Below are 19,934 nucleotides of genomic sequence, written 5' to 3' on the forward strand. Positions count from 1 at the left end.
CAACTGACCTCTTCACCACCAAGCCATATGATGCTCCCTCCTCCGTAGCCACGGTAGGGAGAGAAAGCATACCAGTATCTGGGACTGTATCAAGACCACTGAAATCACCCAGTTCCTCACAACAGTCCATATTTTTCTGGCCTTTGAACTGGTATACTAAAGGGTCCAGTAACCCCTACCATTCTTCCCTGAGGCCAAGCCCTTCAGACTAGGGCTCAGGTGCCGACCTAGGACACAAGGGTCCTATAAGCGCCGGAATCAATGTTGGTCAACTCCATTCCAACTCTGTGTTTGATTCGTGGATATAAATGGCGCTGGCACTGTTGGTGGGTGCTGATGGTGCCAGGAGCATCGGAGTCAGGGATGGCATCAGGAGGGGTCGTTGTGGCACTACCAACACCAGTCCGGATCTGGGAACGGATCCAGAGGCCCACTGGAGCAGAGGCCGTATCTGCCGGCACAGAACCACATAGGGCCCAAAGGGCTTGTTACAAACAAATACGCAACACATGGGCTTGCAAAATTCTTTTACCTGAGCGAGTCGCTCCGGCTCCTGGAAAAGCTGGGAGGCTTGGAGTCAGCCCTGGCAACGACTCTGAAGAATCGTGCCTTTGAACGCTGATGCTCCTTCTTCGCGTCGGCCGACCGATGAGAAGTCGAAGCATGCTTCGACCTATTATGCTTCGTCCCTGAATGTCCCAATGGCTAGGAATGTGGAGAAGAGGATTTGGAGCTCCTGGAGCGGTCCTGCGACCTCCCTATCGATCTGGACTAAAATCTCCTAAGAGTTGTGCAACGTGGTGTCGCCTGCTAGGCCACTAGCAGGTTCAGGGACCACTCCTTCAAAGCCTTTGGTGCCATGGCCCGGCAGCCAAGCATGACTTGAAGTCGTGGTCGCGCTCGAGACACCACAGACACAAGAAGTGTGGATCTGTAACTGACATGGTGCGATGACAGATGCTACACGGTTTAACCTCAGTCTTCCTCTAAGACATCCTCGACACAATTAGGAGGAAGAATTCAACAATAAAGAACTTAAAACATCTTAAAAATTCTGTCAAAAACCGACAGAGGGGTAGCTTTCTCCATGTCAGCGCTATCTGGTGCGGAAAGAAAAGAACTGACATCAGCACACCAAGGTGGCACCTATATAGGTGATGCGGACATCACTTCCGGGGCAGATGCCGCATGGAGGTGATCAACGCCACCTACTAGCGCACAGTGGTACTGCTCAAGCAAAAATCTTTCGGATCCAGACCCATGCCTGGGAAATTCAAAGGTAAGGAATCTACGGCTGGATGGGTCTATGAAATACCATCATTTCTGCTATTTCTAAGCACTCTAAACAAAAGACATGATGCTAAACTACAAAGTTCAACTTCTATTGTCTGTCACTTTAACTGAGTAATTGCTTCTGGGGCTAGCTCTTAGCAAAGCTTTTCATATTTATCCAAAGTTAGGCAGGTGTAACAAAGTAACGCTAAAGTTCAGATCAGGTTTACCAAATAGAAAACAAAACCTAGGAAGAAAACTGTTCATAGATTATGTTACCTTACCATCAAAGCCTTGCTCTACTTGTATAATTCACCCAGGGTTGGCTGCTGGAAAACCATGCGCCCTCCCTCCACTTCAATCAAAACTGGTCATTACTGGTGCACATGTACATGATACAAACATGTGACTTATTAGTAAATAGTATTACAAGTGATTTTGTACACACAAACCTGTAGTGTCGTCACTGCTTTTTTCTTTGCTTGGACTGAGGGTATCTGATAAATCAGCTTCCTTGGCTTCTGCTTGACTTTCTAGAATAGAAGTAACAGAGTGTATTAACTACAACATAACTCTTGCTTAGACTTGCATATCCCCTCTCTGTCTCAAAACAAGTGTATTAACTACAACATAACTCTTGCTTAGACTTGCATATCCCCTCTCTGTCTCAAAACAAAGTTACTGACCACAGTGGCAAATTGGATTTACTAACAGTCTAGAGAGAAACGAGGTAGACATATGCTAGCATTACAATCTAAAATACATCACTTGGAAACTTTTATTAATACTGCTTTTATTAAGTTTGGATATAAAGAACTAATATGTATGAGAACTGCTTATGTTATTTTTGAGTGTTGCAATTGTTATAAAACAGTTATTCCTTAAAAACAAAACTTTCATCTCCCTAGAACTTTAATGTTTCTCCATACCTCCTCTCCAGTGCACCTCCTATATTCCTTTACCATCAAATGTCCGATACCCACATTATGGATTTACATAGATCATGTGTATTAATTTTAATAGTTAGGTATAAATATTCAGGGCTTTTATGCATAAGACCTGTGCACACATCAGTATTCCCAACATTATGTAAGTTGATAGAAGTCTCCAGGTTGGGTCAAATTGAAGGTGTTCCCTTTTGACAGTGGACATCAACGTTTGAAACACTAGAATATTCCACAGGGATGCAAACCATTGAACTACCATGGGAGGATCCTTCTTCCTCCAGCAAGTTGTAATAGTCAATTCTGCTGTTTCTAGAAACAGGCAAATTAGGGCTCAATACAACATCGACAGCCTGAAACAGGGGGGAAAGGGAAAGGGGGGAAAGGGGCGGGGGGGTTTGTCAGGGAGGACTTGCTCCCAAAATGATTGTGCCTGTCTTCTGGCAGGGGAAGTCCCAGTATATCCTTAATCACCTGCACAACCTGCTTCCAGAAGTATTTCATTTTTCGCATTCACACCAAATATGAAATGTGTCTTCTCTCTAGCCACAGCCTCTCCAAGAATCTGGACTGGCATTCAAGGTGATACAATGAAGCCTGTCTGGAGCATAGTACCAGCCATGTGTCAGTTTATAATTAACCTCCTTGCTGCTAACACATACTGACATTTTGTATACATCATTTCAGAGACCTTCCTACTCCTTGGCTGTGATATTTTTAGATAAGGCACAATCCTGTTGTAAAGATACACTCTTAATGGAGAGCACTTTGTTTCCACTACAACGTTTATAATGTTTTGATAGGATACCCCTGGAGGAGAAAATAGTTGCAGTTGCTCTTTGACTTGCAGACCTACTGTTTAGGTGCATAGCCCAGTGGCACAGGAGAGCCTAGTGTAATCATTCCATTTCACAAATGCCGTAAACATTTTTGCACTATGTAAAAGATGTAATGCCCCCTCTATGGAAAATTTCAAAACAAGCCTGCATCCTCCTTCTCTCCACTGGTCAAATGGCACAGCATGGAGAGACAGTGTGAAGTTGGGGTTGAAATTAATTAGGGTATAAAGTGATGGGAAAGCAGTAAATCCCTGATTCCGTGATATATAATCCCAAACTGTTAGCTTTCTTTGGACACAGATATTAATGAATGGAATATATGCAGCCTTCACCAATCTTCACCAATCTTTGAGGCATTCATACGTTCTCTCTGAGGGTGAACGAAAGGAGTTTACTCGAAAAATGCTTTTAAAAACGTGAAAGGAAAAGGCTACTTACCAGCATGCATCTGTTCTTGGCATGTAGAGCTGCAGAGTTGTACACTATGCATAGATCGCCATCTGGTGTTGGGCTTGTTGTTTTTTTCTTCGAAGAAGTCTTGTAGTCACAAGGTTGGTGACTCCTCCTTCGGTCAACAGTGTGCATGGGCTTCGGCTCCATCGTTCGATTGTTTTGCCGGTAAGGTTAGATGGAGTACTGAGAAATAGAAAGGTGTCCTTGCATGATGTATCCAATTAAGATAATACTGGATCAGACAGAGGTATCCGGGGAGGAGGGTGGGCGTGTACAACTCTGCAGCTCTACATGCCAAGAACAGATGCATACTGATAAGTAGCATTTTGGGTTCGAGGCATTTGAGCTGCAGATTATACACTATGCATAGACTATATAGCAGTATCCTTCTTAGCGGTGGCTACCTGTATATGTTGCAGTAGTTTGAAAAAGTGTTTTTAGTTTAGTACAGCCTGGCCCACACTAGCTTCTTGTTTTGCTTGCACATCGACACAATAGTGTTTTGTGAAGGTGTGAGGCGTGGCCCAAGTTGCTGCTTTGCATGTCATCTAGGGGAATGTTCCCTAAGAATGCCATAGATGCCCCTAGTTTACATGTAGAATGAGCTCTAGGGGGCATGGTTAACGTGCGTTTAAGGTAGCATATTTGTATGCATTTTACAATCCACCATGTAATTCCTGTTTTGGATATAGGATTGCCTTTATGAGGTGGGGAGAAAGCTACGAAAAATTGTTTGGTTTTCCTAAAGGGTTTTGTTCTTTCGATTTAGTAAAGTAATGCTCTTTTAACATCAAGGGTGCGTACAGCTCTCTCTGCCACTTTGTCTGGTTGAGGGAAGAATACTGGTAGTTCAACAGACTGGTTTAGATGAAAGGCAGAATCTACTTTGGGTAAAAATGCTAAGAACCACTTTGTTATGATGGATTTGTAAAAATGGTTCTCGTATGGTTAATGCCTGGAGTTCGCTCACTCTTCTGAGAGATGTGATGGCGACTAAAAATGCTACTTTCCAAGTAAGTTACTGTAGTTCACATTTGTGTAAAGGTTCAAATGGAGGACCCATTAGTCTGGTAACGACTATATTGAGATTCGACACTGAGGAGGGTGGAGCTCTTGGTGGAATTATTCTTTTAATTCCATCCATAAAAGCTTTGTTTACGGGAACTATAAACAAAGGCAAATGTTGTCTGTTTTGCAAGTAGGCCGCTATGGCAGCTAAATGTAATCTTATGGATGTATACGCTAGGTTACATTGTCGTAGATGCAAAACGTAACAGATGATGTTTTGAATGGAAGCATCCAGAGGGTTAATTTTGTTGTGAGAGCAATAAATGACGAATCTTTTCATTTTGCTGCATAGCATGCCCTTGTTGTAGGGTGTCTAGCTTCTTTGATAACGTTCATACAGTCTGGCTGAAGATTGAGGTAGCCAAACTCCAAGATTTCAGGCGCCAGATCGCAAAGTTGAGCTGATTGGGATCTGGGTGTCTTATCTCTCCATGGTTGTTAGTGAGAAGCTTGGGTGAGAGTTGCAGCTTTTGATGTGGTACTACTGATAGCTGCAACCGAGTTGTGAACCATGGTTGCCTTGCCCATGTTGGAGCAATGAGGATCATTGTGAGGGAATGCTGTTGAAGATTTCTCACTAGCCATGAAATGAGTGGGATAGGCGGAAAAGCATAAGCAAATTTGCCTGACCAATTCATCCATAGCGCATTGCCTTTGGACAATGGGTGTGGATACCTGAATGCGAAGCTTGGGCATTTTGCGTTTTGGTGTATGGCACGCAGATCTATGTCTGGCTGTCCCCACATGTGAAAGAATGGTAGAAGAACTTGAGCATGAAGTTCCCATTCGTGGATCTGTTGTGTTTGACTGAGCAGATTCGCTATTTGATTGTGTACTCCTGGTAGATGTTCTGCTAGGAGTTATATCTTCCGTGGAATGGCCCACCTCCAGATGCTCTGTACTAGACGGGATATCTGGAGAGAGTGTCCCCCCCCCCCCTTTTTTTTATGTAATACATTGCTGTCATGTTGTCTGTACAAATTAGGACAGCTTTGCCTAGGAGTTGCGGTTGAAACGACTCCAAAGCTAGAGAAATTGCCAACAATTCCAGGTAGTTTATGTGGAATTGCTTTTGTTGAGAGGTCCATAAACCTTGAATGGTATGGTTTTGAAGATGTGCTCCCCAGCCAGTGAGCAATGCATCTGTTGTTAGCACTATCTGTGGAACTGGCTCGAAGAACAACAGTCCTTTGGAAAGATTTTTTGTGGTCCACCACTGCAGAGTGTTTTGGGTGCGGTCGTCTACCAACACCAGATCTGTTAGTTGAACTTTAGCTTGGTTCCACTGACGTGCTAGACATTCTTGTAATGGGTGCATTTGCAATCTTGCAAGAGGGACAAGAAAAATGCAAGATGCCATCATCCCTATTAGCTGCATGAACACTCTTGCTGGTAGTGAGTGTTGTGGCTGAAATCTTTGAACTAGGGTTTTTATAGCATTTCTCCCGATGGGATTGGGATATGCTGGGCTGTGGAAGTATTCACTGTTGCCCCTAGATATTGTTGCATTGTAGACGGTTGTAGATGGGATTTGGCTAGATTTACTGTGAATCCCAGACTGTGAAGCAACTGTATTGTCTGGAGTGTAAATTGACCACAGCTGCAGTGGGAGTTTGCTTTTATGAGCCAATCGTCTAGGTAGGGGAAAACATGAATTTGTTGTCTTCTGAGATGGGCTGCAACTACCACGAGCCATTTGGTGAAAACCCTGGGTGATATGGTGACTCCGAATGGAAGCACCTTGAACTGGTAGTGTTGACCATCTACCACAAATCTGAGATACTTTTTTGTTTTTTGTTTTTTTAATTGAGCATTTCAAAATAGCATATCACAAACGGTCATTGCAAATACCTTGCAAAATTGCTCTGCAAACTTCAACACTAGTAACAAAAACCCCGTCTCAGTATTATACACCTTGACAAAATCAGATACTCACACACGTTCACATAGTCATATCCATGTCCACAAACAAGCCCATGTAAACATATACCCAGAGTGACTTAACCCCTTCGCCGCAGGGGTATTTTCCCGCTGTGCTGGGGGGGACGGGGGGCGCGCACGGCGCCCGCATGCTCATGACGAGCTGAGGTCGTCATGAGGCACGGCGCTCCTGTGCTCATGACGAGCTCAGATCGCCACAGGTGCATTACCTGCCGTGGAACGCTCAGCACATCAGGGGAATTATCCCCGCGTGTGAGCGTTCCACGGCTCATGACGAGCTGAGCTCATCATGAGCACCGGAGCGCCGTGGCTCATGACGAGCTCAGCTCGTCATGAGCATGGAAGAGGTTAAGAGATCAATGACATTAAAGAATTCAGCACTCTCTCAAACTGCCCTCCTCCTGCTCACACCATGCTAATAAATATTCACGCAGAGGGGCCCATATATCCATTGGCTGGGAGGACTTCGGTAGTTCCGCAGCGTACAATTCCAATTGCTCCCGACCATACACCATATCTTTGACCCATAGATCAACTTTCGGCGGCAATCGACTGTCCCAAGTGAACAACACTCGTCTATTTGCCAGCAAAAGAGCAACCCTCAGGAAGCGCCCCACTTCACCCTTCACTCCAGGCAAATAAGGGTGTACAGTCCACCACTAAGCCGGTCATAGTGCATAGAAGTGTAACCACCTCCTCCCAGTACTGACAGACCCACCTACACTGCCACGCCAGGTGGAGGAAATAAGCCCCATCCAGCCCACATCTCTTACAACCATCGGAATCTCGTAGGCCGATCCTGTACAGCTTTTTGGGAGTGTGGTATACCAGATCTATGAACTTCAGATGTATAATTCTTAAGTTGCTATTAGGCGTCAGGCACCCAATCAACTTACATATTTGTTACCACATGTCTGCCGTCAACGATAAATCTAGCATAGTACCCCAGCGTTCCATAGACTTGTCCACCCCACGCACTGTCTCCTCCTGTACCATCTTATATAACTTAGTGAGCAGCTTTTTCTTCGACGGAGCTTCTATAAGCATCTGGTGCGCCTTTAACGTCAACAGTTCATCTGGAAAGCTGGTGTAATGGTCTCTTATTGCCCTGCGGAGTCTGTATTGGGGGAAGAGAAAAAGAGGTGTAGGGTTCTGTATATATTCAAGGACAGTCTCCGAAATGTATTGCCCATTAACATACAAATCACTCAGATGCGTAAAACCCGCTTCTCTAAGGGCCGTAATGGGGCCCCTCTCACCAGCCACCGACAATGCCGCATGGCCTTCTATAGATAACGCAGGTGCATATAACGGGAGTTTATGGGCCCTCCTACCGATCTCCTGCCAGGCCGCTATAGAACGGTCAATCGTGTTTATTTCCAAACTGGGCATCCGCCTATTGGTGTGGGTGATAATACCTTTAAGCGGCACGGAGTGTGCGTCCCCGTCCTCCACAGCCCCATGCGGAATAAAGTCATGCGTCCTGAACCAAAAATACGAGTACTGCGCCTGGCCACATAAATAATACATAAACAGATCCAGAACATTAAAACCCCCCTTCTCAAATGGCAGTGTCAAAGTAGCCCAGTTTAATCTTGGCGATTCCCCCTCCCCCCAATACCAGTCGCAATAGTTGGGTCTGTACTGTTTGAAAATAATGCTTAGTCAATCTAATAGGGATATTGCTGAAGAGGTAGAGAAGCTTCGGGAGGACAATCGTCTTTATCACCGCAATACGGTCTGCCAGAGACAGCGGCAGACAAACCAAGTGATCAATCAGCTGCACCAACTCGGTGTATGCGCGCACATTATTTTCCCTAACAATGACCACAGGATCCCTGTGCAACCACACCCCTAAATACTTGACCGGTTCTTCTAACCACACTAAAGAATATTCCACCTGGGGTGCCACCGTTACCGACGTCAATGGAATTATAACTGATTTTCCCCAATTTATTTGCAGCCCCGAGAAGAGACCAAATTTAATATATTCACGGATTATCGGGGCGAGATATCTCTGTAGTTCACGGACGCATAGGACCATATCGTTCGCGTAAAGTGTTATGCCAACCGGCCGATTATTCAAATTTAAAGCCGCCGCCCTATGGGATTGCCTAATTTTACACGCCAGCGGTTCCAGAGCGATGGTGAAAAGAAAGGGGGAGAGGGGGCAGCCGTGTCTAGTACCGCGCTGTATGCTAAACGGCTCCGATGTAAGCCCACCCACTCTGACTCTCGCCGAAGCGTCCATATATAGGACCTGAATCCATCAGACAAAAAACGGGGGGGGAACCCATCCTATTAAGAATAAAAAACATGTACCTCCACTCTATAGAATCAAACGCTTTGGCAGCGTCAAGAGCCGCGTCAAGGACAGCTGCAGCGTCAAGGACAGCTGCCGCCTCCAATTGTGGATTTAGCACAGGGAACATGGCAAATATTGTTCGCAGATTAAAGGAGGTCGAGCGCTCTGGGATAAACCCAGCTTGATCTGGCAAGACTTAAAGCGGCATCAAAGGCTGTAATTTAGTGGCTAAGATCTTTGCCAGTATCTTCGCATCCAGATTTATCAAAGATAACGGGCAATAAGAATCGCAGCGCGAAGCGGGCTTGTCCTTCAGCAAAGTGATAATTAAAGCCTGTCTCAGGGATGGGGGGGGAGCGCACCAGTCTCATGCTCCTCAGCATACATTTCTAAGATGTGTGGTACCAGGAGATATACGTGTGCCTTATAAAATTCCTCCGTCAGGCCATCCGGCCCTGGTGCCTTTCCATTGGGCAGCGAGAGTATTGCCACCTTTACATCCTCTTTGTCAATAGTGAGGCTCAAGTATTTCCTGTGAATATCAGAGAGCCATGCACAGGCCGTGTCATCCAAATATTCATTCATAACGGATTCAGACATACTACCCCTGGTCACATATATGGATTCATAAAATGTACGGAATTGTACTAGAATGCTATGTTCAGTGTGGTGGACAACGCCGGCGTCGTCTACAATGTGATCAAGCGGAGGAGTATCATACCTTTCTCAAAGTCTATTAGCTAGAATCCTGCCTGGTCTTCCACCTTCACCATACGCCCTGGCCACATATCTTTTAGATCTATATTTCACTTCCATATCGGCTAGCGTGTTGTACTCCTCCACGTGCTTGCGAATTTGGGCCAGCTTCTCATTGGATGGTGCCTCACTGTATTGGACCTCTAGACCCTTCAACGTCTCTTCCAGCCTCTGCAGTTGTCCCCTGATGTCACGTAAAATACCTGCCGAAGTGCTGATACAGACCCCCCTAATCGTCACCTTAAAGGCATCCCAAAGGGTCGCCTGACTGTCAACAGTGCCCGCATTCAAGTCAAAATATTATACAATAGTGTTCCTAATAGTCTCAGCGTAAACAGGATCCAACAGGGATTCCGCACAAAAGCGTCAGGTGAATGGGCGATGCGGAGTAAGGGGTACAGACATTTCCATGACCACCGGATTGTGGTCGATAACGTTCGTGGGAGCGTATAGATCTTCTCAACCCACCCACTGGCCCCCCCACTGAGAATCCAGTAGTCCAGACGGGACCAGCTATTGAACGCAGGAGTAATGTGCCTTCAAGAACACCAGCATTCCGCAACCTCCAGGCGTCCACCAAACCCATTTCATGCATACCTTCGCGAATGCACTGTGCCACCTTCAGCGTACACGCTCCAGTGGAATTAGATTTATATACCTGTGGGTCCAGGTGTGTGTTAAGATCCACACCCATCAAAATCTCAGCCTCAGGCCATGCACGCAGCACATTAAACAATTGTAGGTAGGGTGTTGTGTCATCCACTTCTGGGCCATCTACATTCACTATTGTCACCAATACCCCTCCCAGCTTCCCATGAGCCACGACCCAGCGGCCGTCTGAATCCACACAGGTCTGTACCAGCGTGAACAGGACACCCCTCTTTATAAGAATGAGGACCCCTCTTGGATATGTGGAGAATGACGAGGTCAAGCGAAAAGAAGCCCACCTGCACGCCACCGCCCCTCTACGCGCTTGCACAAGAGAGTCTCTTGTAGAAGAGCAATATGTATCCTGTGCCTGTCCAGCTGTGCTAGCACCTCTCTAGTATTTCTGGGTGTGTTTAATCCAAAAACATTCCAGGTTATACAATTGTACACTTCACCTTTCATCTATACACAGACACGGAGCATTGAGTACAAAAGACAAGTCCATTGTTTGCAGACATGCAACTAAACCAACCCTGTGTGTCAGGCATCCATCAAAGACAGTAGCACTGAGACAGAAAACAAAACCATCCCACCCACTTCAGCATGCCCAATCTGCTAAAGACAACCCCCATCTTTACAACTTGCCCCCATAAGAACAGTGATAAACAACGCAACAGATGGGGAATACCATCAGGGGACGTAGCGACCCAAACCACGCCCAGCTCGAACAAGGGAGGGGGCCACCGAAACCCGCCACCTCCAGCCCCATCTCGAGACATCCCACAGGAAGCAGCAAACATCCCTGATTTTGGAGACACATGTGATCATTTCATGCAGTCACTGTCCGTGCAAGAAAACAGGGTCCAAAGTTCTGCAACGTCACTCTCCGGGCACATCCCATCGACACTGCCAGCAGAGTGAATCCTAACCTTGCTTGGCGACCCCGGTAGCAAATCAGCTGGAACACCCCTGCTTGCCCCCTGGCAACTTAGAGCAACCCCCCCACGACATCTTGCACACCTGCGGCCCCAGCCACACAAAGTCCCAGCCCCCTTACTGTTCAATCATCAACGTCTGAAGTATGTTCTGATGTTTTCCGGCGCCACCGCAGGGATCTGACATGTTCCATCGCCTGCTTGGGGCTCGTGAAGATCTTGCCGCCCTCTATATCACCAATGCGCAGCCTTGCCGGATAGATTATAGCGTATGGGATCTGATCCTTGATGAGCAGCTTCTTGACACCCTGGAATTCCTTCCGTGTCACCTGGACGTTCGCAGTAAAATCCGAGAAGGACAGTTCATTATTTTGGTATGTTACCCTGCCCATTTGGCGGGTCACCCTCAACACTGTATCACGATCCCGAAAGTTAAGTAACTTGGCAATTATGGGACGCGGTGAAGCCCCCGGGGGCGGACGAGCCGCTAATGATCGATGGGCTCGCTCTACAGCAAACAGAGAAGACAATCCGTCTGACCCACAGATCTCCCGGGGCATCTCCTCCACATAATCCTCCAGCCATCCCACGTTGGTCGGTTCTAGCAGGCCTAGGACGCGTATTTTATTGCGCAGGGACCGCGCTTCAATATCTTCATTTTTCGCCTGAATGACCGCCAGCAATTTTGTAATGTCCGATGCCTTAGCCGCCACCTGCTGAAGCCCATCCTCGGTGTCCATAATGCGTTGCTCCGCCTCGCCAAGCCTGGCCGCTTGCTTGTCAAGCTTCGCAGAGAAGTGGTCCATCCTGCCATTGAGGGCCTCAATCTTGCCATCAATGGCCTGCAGGCTGGCCTGAATGGCGGCAAGGGATTTCTCCAGGGCCGAGGAGCCCTGCGATGTCGACTCCACTTCCGAGTCTGAAGCCGCGTTCTGCGATGGTTTGCCGCCTTTGCGTAGCTCAAAAGTGAGACACGGTTGCGACTTATCAGGTTTCCTCATGTTTCCTGTACCAGGCAGCGCCCACAGTTATGGCAGCAGCCTGCGCCTCAGAGCAAGGAAAGCGCTTGCGTCACCGACTCCACAGGGTGAGAGGCACAGCAGCCCGCACCTCAAGTAAAATTCCAGTGCCCGCACGTGGCAGTACCGCCGCAGCAAATCCAAGTCCTGAAGCCACCAGTGAAGTTATGTGAAATCAGAAAAGATGACCTTCTGGGGGCCCCCCCCAGCAACGCTCCACACAGTCTTCAGCCTTCTGATTAAGTGTGGCAGACACACATGGCAGGATCCCAAGATGGCGTGTCCCCACTGTTACAGCATCCAGGCATGTCAGTAGAAGCCTCTATATAGCGCCGAAAGGCAGAGCAGTCCAACAGAGTGCCCCAAGTAGCAGAATACACAACGTGGTATGACGCCCACCTCGAGGAAGGCCACGCTCACCTCCCTGGCCACAAAGCTCAGGCGAACCGGGCCAGAGTTCAAACACTCCTGAGGCCTACTGCAGCTTCCCACATGCCATACTGCAGAAGCTCACTGCCAGAAAGAAGGATCCCAACAGTCTGTAACGGCGCGCGTGCACTTACTCACCAGCAGGGCGCGAGTGAGGCCAGCGCCGGTAGATTGGGGGGGGGGGGGGATTCAACAGAGCAGCTGGGGGGTAATGCGCCTACACTCACCGCAGCGGCACGACCCATGAGCCGGCCGGAACACAGTCTCACTCCAGCTGCACTGCCATGGTAGCAGCTCGGCACCGGGCACACCTCCACGCAATGCCTGGAAAGAGTCATTTTGCTCCCCCTCCGCAGGGAACTCTAGGGCCACCACTAACCTCTGATGTTGGGGGGCTGCCGCTGCACCAACCAGCCGCAGGCTATTTTCGCGCCGTCGCACACCGTTGAGTAACGGCCCAGGTGCAGCCCAGCGCACAGCCTCACGCCGGCCGCTTGCGTGGAGCAGCAGCCCGACTCTCCTCGTAGTCCGCACGCACCTCTCACATATCCGTCAGCGCCACTGCACCAGTCAGTTTCACCGGTGCTGTGCCCCAAATCCAATCTGCAGGATCGCAGACAGCTATGGAATCTGTTTCCCGCTGCCCCGCAATCGCAGAGCAGGCAGGCTCAGACTGAAGAGCGGCCTCACACACTCTCCCACCGGTAGCACAAGGGTCAAGGGCCTGTGTCTGTCGATCTCGCCTCGTAGGGCACAGCCAGCTCTCCAAAGCACATCAAAATGAGCAGCTCTCTCACATGAATCCACTTTCGCTGAGTAAACCATCCGATGGCTCGAGTGAGGCAGGATAACTGAAGGATTCTTGTCGGTGGCCGGCAGAGCTACACTACAGTGCGGCCATCTTACCAGGCACCAAGCCACGCCCCTAAATCTGAGATACTTCCTGTGAGCGGGATGGATTGGAATTTTGGAAGTAGGCGTCTTTTAGATCTATAGTGGAGAGAAAGTTGCCTTGCTGTAGTAGTGGAAGCACTTGTTGTAAAGTGACCATGTGGAAGTGGTCTGATTGAATGTAAAGGTTGAGCGGTCTAAGGTCCAGTATTGGTCTTAGAGAGAGGTCCTTTTTTGGGATTAGGAAATAAAGAGAGTAGACTCCTGTCCCCTGATGAATTAGAGGAACTGGCTATATTGCATCTTTTTGTAACATTGATAAGACTTCCTGTTTGAGGAGCATTAGGTGTTCTAATGACATTGGACCCTGCCTTGGGGGAATGTTGGGGGTGTAGAAGTGAGTTCCAGGCAATAACCATACTGGATAATTTGTCGTACCCAACTGTCTGTTGTGATGGAATTCCAGACAGGTAGGAACTGTGAGATGTGTCCCCCGACAGGAGTGAGATGATCGGGGGAGGCGCGGGGAAGTCACTGTTTATTGTTAGGGGAGTTGTGGGTGTTATTACCTCTGCCTCTACCCATATTGTTGTTACCTCTGTAACCTCCTCTATTGTATCCCCTAGAAAAGGAGCCCTGGTTGGGACTTTTATAGGATGATGTGGGGTGTTCTGATGTATTTGTATAGCGCTAATCACCAACAGGTTTCTAAGCGCTTTGGAGGCGAGGCTTGAAACAATGGGGACAGATCAGGAAAATCGACAGTGATGGGAGGTTTAGCCGGTGGTCACTGCTTCCTTGAACAATAGAGTTTTTAGTTGTTTCCTGAATTTGAGGAGCGAAGGTTCTTTGCGAAGGTAGTCTGGCAGCTGATTCCAGAGTTTAGGGAGTATGACAGAGAAAGTTCTCCCCCCTTTCGAAGCCAGGGTGTATTGGTGAGTCGTCAGTTTGCAAGCCTCTGTAGATCGAAGTGAGCGCCCTGGTACGTAGATCTTGAGGCGTTCCTTTATGTATGCTGGGGCTTTGCCGTATATCGCATTATGGGCAATGCAAAGGCCTTTGAACTTCGCTCTTTGCCTGATGGGGAGCCAGTGAAGTTTGTTAAGCAGAGGGGAGGCATGGGATCTTCTAGGTAGCCTAAAGATCAGCCTGGCTGCATCATTTTGTACCACCTGAAGTTTGCTAGTGAGTTTTTGCGGGAGGCCAAGGTATAGCGCATTACCGTAGTCCAACCTGGAAAGGATTGTGGCTTGGATGATCATTTATAGGGAAGCCGGGGAGAGCAAGAGGGCCAGTTTGCGTAGTTGTCTTAGGAGTCCAGTGCAGGTGCCTGCTACTGTGGTTATTTGGTTGGTCATGGAGAGCTCTTGGTCCAATTTAATGCCTAGGCTTTTTACGGTGGTGGCGGGGGAGGGAGTGGTGCCCAACTCCTGGGGCCAGAAGCCGTCATTCCATGGGTTGCTTTTTGTGGGTAGCACAAAGACTTCCGTTTTCTCCGGGTTGATTTTCAGGGAATTTTTAGTCATCCAGTTTATGGTAAATCGGAGGATCTTTTGGGCCGTTTCCTGGGCTCGGGCGGTGTTGTCAATCTGAAGAATGAGCTGGGTGTCATCAGCATAGTTGAAGACACGGCAGTCCATGTGGGCCAGGGCTGTTACCAGGGGTTGTAGGAAGATGTTAAATAGGAGTGGGGAGAGGGCGGTTCCCTGGGGGACCCCGCAGGTAGGGGCTCCCCTATTTGATACCTGTTTTCCCAGCTGGATTTTTTTGGGATCTTCCAGTGAGGAAGGAGCTCAGCCACTGATGGACCGGAACTTGGAGACGCAGAGCTGTTAGGCGGTTTAGCAGTTGGAGGTGGTTGGCCGTACCGAACGCCGCTGATAGATCTAATAAAATCAGGGTGCTCGGTTGTTTTTTATCGGCCATAATTCTTAGCTCATCAAGGACCGAGAGCATCACAAGTTGGGTGCTGTGGTGTGCTCTGAACCCTGCTTGTTGCGTTTGTAGGAGTTAGTGATCCTCCAGGAAAGATGAAAGTGTCTTTAGAACATATTGCTCAATTACTTTAGCGAGGAAGGGTATTTGGGAGATCAGCCTGTAGTTCTTTGGATTGGCGGTGTCTGCTCCAGATGATTTTTAGGAGGGGGGTAACTCATGCTTCCTTTAGGTTAGTGGGCAGGTAGCCGGTCTCTAATGAGTGGTTTAAAAGTGCTAGTATCTGATGTTCCAGCCCAGGCGTCGCCAGCTGGAAGATCCTTGGGGGGGAAAGGATCCGCTGGGGAGACTGATTTGGTGCTGTTCATTAATTGAATTAGAGAGGTATGGGTCAGAGGGGGGAAAGCCGAAAGTTGGTGGCCCGTGGGGCGGGGTGCCTGAGAGTCGGTTGGCTCGGTTGGGTTGATTGGGGTCTTATCAATCTCAGTAATGATGTCTTTGACTTTTTGCAGAAAGTAGGACTGGAAGGAGTTACAGTCTAAGAAGACGTCGGTGGCTTTAACTTCGGCTTTTTGGCTGAGTTTTCTGAGTATTTTAAAGGTCTCTCTGTTTATTTGTGGCCATGGTAATCCTAGCCTCGTAGTATGCCGCCTTTCTATCAACAATAGATTTTTTATAGAGGTTTAGTTTGATTTTGAAGAGAGCCAGCTGTTCTGGTTCGTAGGTTTTCCGCCATTGCCATTCGGCCTGGAGGAGGTTTTATTTTTGGGCTCTTAGAGACTCATTAAACCAGGGTGCTCCCTTCCCTTTGTTTCTAACTCTGATTGTACTCTCTGATGCTATTTTATCTATGGCTTGGCATAGAGTGTTTGTCAGGGTTTCACTTTCTAGGTCCAAGTTTCCTGAAGTGAGAGTGGGGGCCTGGGGTAGGCTAAGTAAAGCTTGTGTCAGATTGGTGGCATTAATTCACTTCCAGTTGCGCACCGTCAACTCATCTGGGCGTGGTTGAGGTATTGCGCAGTCCATGGGGGCCCAGCATTTTAGGAGTGCGTGGTCCAACCAGGTACAGGGAATAATCTCAGTTAGGCTAGCCCAGGGTTGTGAGGTCCAGATTAAGTCGAGGGTGTGCCCTTTCTGGTGGGTGGGGGCGTCTATGATCTGGTGGATGCCCATGGCTTACATTACTATTTTAAATTGCCTCGCATGAGATTCTTGCGGGGCGGAGTCCCAGTGGTAGTTGAAGTCTCCTGTGATAAGGAGCCTTTTGTAGCGAGAGCAGAGATCTGTGACAATTTCCAGGAACAGTTTATTAAATCTGGAGGTTGGCCTTGGGGGGGCGATAGACTACAGCCATTAAGAAGCAGGAAGATTTAAGTGAAATTTTGACCCCAAAGAAGTCAGCTTGGTCGATGCTTTCACTCACTACTTTGGTCACCTGCAGCCGTTGTTAAAAAATATGGCTACTCCCCCTCCCCGGGTGGTTCCTTGTCTATTGTGCCAAAGGGCATCATAGTTCTCTGGAACAGAGGCAATGATGTCTGGGGCAGAAGAGTCCTCAAGCCAGGTTTCAGTGAGGGCTAGGATGTCTACCTCATCTTCTTGGAGGAGTGAGAAAATTTCTAGATGGTGCTTCTGTAGGGATCGAGTGATGTATTTGTTTTGGAACCTGCTCTATAAAAGGAGCGACGAAAGGAACCTCTGGCAGATGGTGACTGTAAGGCTCCCATAGACTTTGCTGTTTCTATGTCTTTTTTAATTTTTTTTAGAGATGCGTCAACTGCAGGTCCAAAGAGGTGCTGTTGATCAAATGGTTGATATAGGATCGTATTTTGCACCTCTTGCTTAAATCCAGATACCCTGAGCCCGGCGTGTCTACGTAGCAGAACACTAGTATTTATTGCACGTGACGCAGTGTCTGCTGCTTTAAGCGCACATTTGATTGAGGTATTAGTTATAAGTTTGCATTCTGTTATAAGGTCATTGGCTGTGTCCTTACACGCTTGGGGCAGATGTTGAATGAGCTTTTCCAGCTCATCATAGTGAGCCCTATGGTATCTTGTAAGAAAGGCTTGTGTGTTTGCTATTTTCCAAGAATTAGCAGCTTGAGACGCCATACGTTTATCTGATGCATCTAATAACTTAGATTCTTTGTCAGGAGGTGGTGTGTCACCTGACCCTTGGGAGTTTGCCCTTTTGCATGTATTGGCAACTACTAGTGAATCTAAGGGAAGTTGGCCCTTAATGTACAATGTACATAGGGTCACTGGGAGCTGCTTTGTATTTTTTATCTACTCTAGGGTTAAGAACCCCAGCTCTAACTGGGTCTTTGAACACCTGAGGATCTAAGGAGGCCTTGTAGCATGGGTAAGACATGAGTGGATTTTTGTGGTTGGGCAACAGTCTCAAATAAAAAATCTTCTTCTACAGGATCCGAATGAAGTTTGACCTTGTGCTATGTAGCTGCTCTGTTGATCAGTTGGGCAAACCCCACATTGTCATCCGGTGGGGATGGTTTTGAGGGGTAGAAGTCCGGATCATTTGTTAGATCAGGATCAGTGTTATAATCATGCCATGGGTCTGGTTCCTGTGGTGAATGATCAGGATTTAATGGTATTATGTCTTCATCTACTTGCCCATACCCTTGTGAATCGTCACTATGCTCTGATTCTGGAGTGTGGTGGCGAAATATTTAAATTAGGGTTATCAGGTGGTGGAGGTGAAGGTGGTGGTGAAGTGTTAGTAGCTATATGAATCTTTTTTGGAGGAACTGGAATTTGAGGTACATGATCTGGTTTCCTCTTTGTAGGGTGGCTTGGTGACTATGTGACGAGTCTTTGGGTGTATAAAGATAGTAGTCTGCTTTGGATCCGGTAAGAAAAGCTCTTCGGAATCGATAGGCTCGCTTTGCATCGAAGATTTGTCTTTGGGAGCTGTTTTTGGATGTTTTGGGACATTGTCAGGTACAGCATCCTTTCCCGATTCTGAATTTTTGTGTGCTTTTTCTCTTGATGATAACAAAGTTTTTTCTATGTGTTTCGGTGCCGAGGATTTGTCTGTTTGCTTCGGGCCGAGGTTTTATCTGAATGTTTTGGTGCTGGTGGTTTATCCGGCTGCTTCAGCGTTGACTCTTTCTTTGGTGCCGATGCTTTATCGGAGTGCTTCGGTGCCAAGGAATCTTGTGTAGATTTCGGTGCCGAATGTTTTCCCGGTGCCAGTGGAATAGGGCGTGGCAACTCACACGACTGAGCTTTCGGTGCAGAGGGTGTTTTTTCGGTACCTGATGGTTGGCTCGAACCGGATGGCTTTTGTTTGTCCTTCGGTGCCGGGGCGGGGCGTTGGACGTTTTAGTATGGTGTGAACCTGAGCCCGAAGGCGAAGGTGTTACCGGTGGGATTGGTTGGCGCTGGCGTTTCAATACTCACGTCCCTTTGAGCTGGGGTGATGTCATCTTCGACATCGGAGACATCTGCTTCGGAGTCCGGAATCTCTTCTGGCTCCGGAAGGTTGTCATGACCTGCATGGAAGATGTCCTGAATGGAACCTGTGCCTCGCTGCATGTCGCGGCGTCAAGCTCGACGATCCCGGATGGTCTTTTTTTCTTTGAATGAAAGGCAAGCTTCACAATTGACCTCGATGTTCCGGAGAGAGGCACAGATTGCAGACAGGTTGGAGGTCCGAGTGTGGAAACTTAGCACCACGCTGTGGACATTTTTTAAGTGGAGTCCGTTCCATCGAAGTCAGTCTCTATCGGCGCGGGTAGGCCCAATGGCCCGCGTCGAGGTTTGCAGGCGTCGAAGTGTAATGGAAGTTGTCGAGGGTGCTCGTCGAGGGCACGCGATCGAGACAATACCATCGGTAAACTGTGATTGCCCGTCGAAGGGGGTTTCGAGACCGATCCGGAGCACAGCAAGTCACATCCGAACCTGATGGCGGAAAAACACAATCTAACGATGAAGCCGAAGCCCATGCGCGCTGTCGACCGAAGGAGGAGTCACCAACCACGTGACTACAAGACTTCTTCGAAGACAAAAACAACATGCAAACATCCGAGCCCAACACCAGATGGCGATCTATGCATAGTGTACAATCTGTAACTCATATGCCTCGATCATAAAGTTTTGATAAACTGATTTAACAAAGAGGACTAACATTTTATGGATGGACTATTCATTGTGCAACTTTTAATGAATTATATTTGAATGGTGCACACCATCTATTTAATATTTGAATGTTATATTGAGAGTAGCTCCTCTTTATTTGGGGGCTATTGGAAGGGGAGCAGTTATAACCTTGAGGTTGTACAGATTTACTATAGACTCTTTTGAAACGATCTAGAGCCTTGTATTTAAGTGCACCTTAGCGGCTATTCTGTGAATCACTTGATCATTCCTGGGAATCGGTTAGCTTGGTTCCTAGGTCAGCTCAGAGGTATAGAATGTTTATGGATAGGTCTTGCTGAAGGTAATTTGTGGTGCTACCTCTTAAATGCAGCAAGTCTA

At 47.7% G+C, this 19,934-nt stretch overlaps 1 protein-coding gene across 8 annotated transcripts in view; it reads right to left on the bottom strand.

Moving 5' to 3' along the window:
• Positions 1-19,934, bottom strand: part of SLMAP (sarcolemma associated protein) — a 1,084,481-nt gene that overhangs the window by 372,008 nt on the left and 692,539 nt on the right. For all 8 annotated transcript variants that reach the window (XM_078661565.1, XM_078661566.1, XM_078661561.1 and 5 more), the window contains one exon: positions 1,725-1,805. In XM_078661565.1, coding sequence (XP_078517691.1) covers positions 1,725-1,805 — 81 coding nt within the window. The remainder of the gene's footprint in view (positions 1-1,724; positions 1,806-19,934) is intronic.

This window comes from Lissotriton helveticus, chromosome 9 (genome assembly GCF_964261635.1).
Source record: "Lissotriton helveticus chromosome 9, aLisHel1.1, whole genome shotgun sequence".
Lineage (NCBI taxonomy): Eukaryota > Metazoa > Chordata > Amphibia > Caudata > Salamandridae > Lissotriton > Lissotriton helveticus.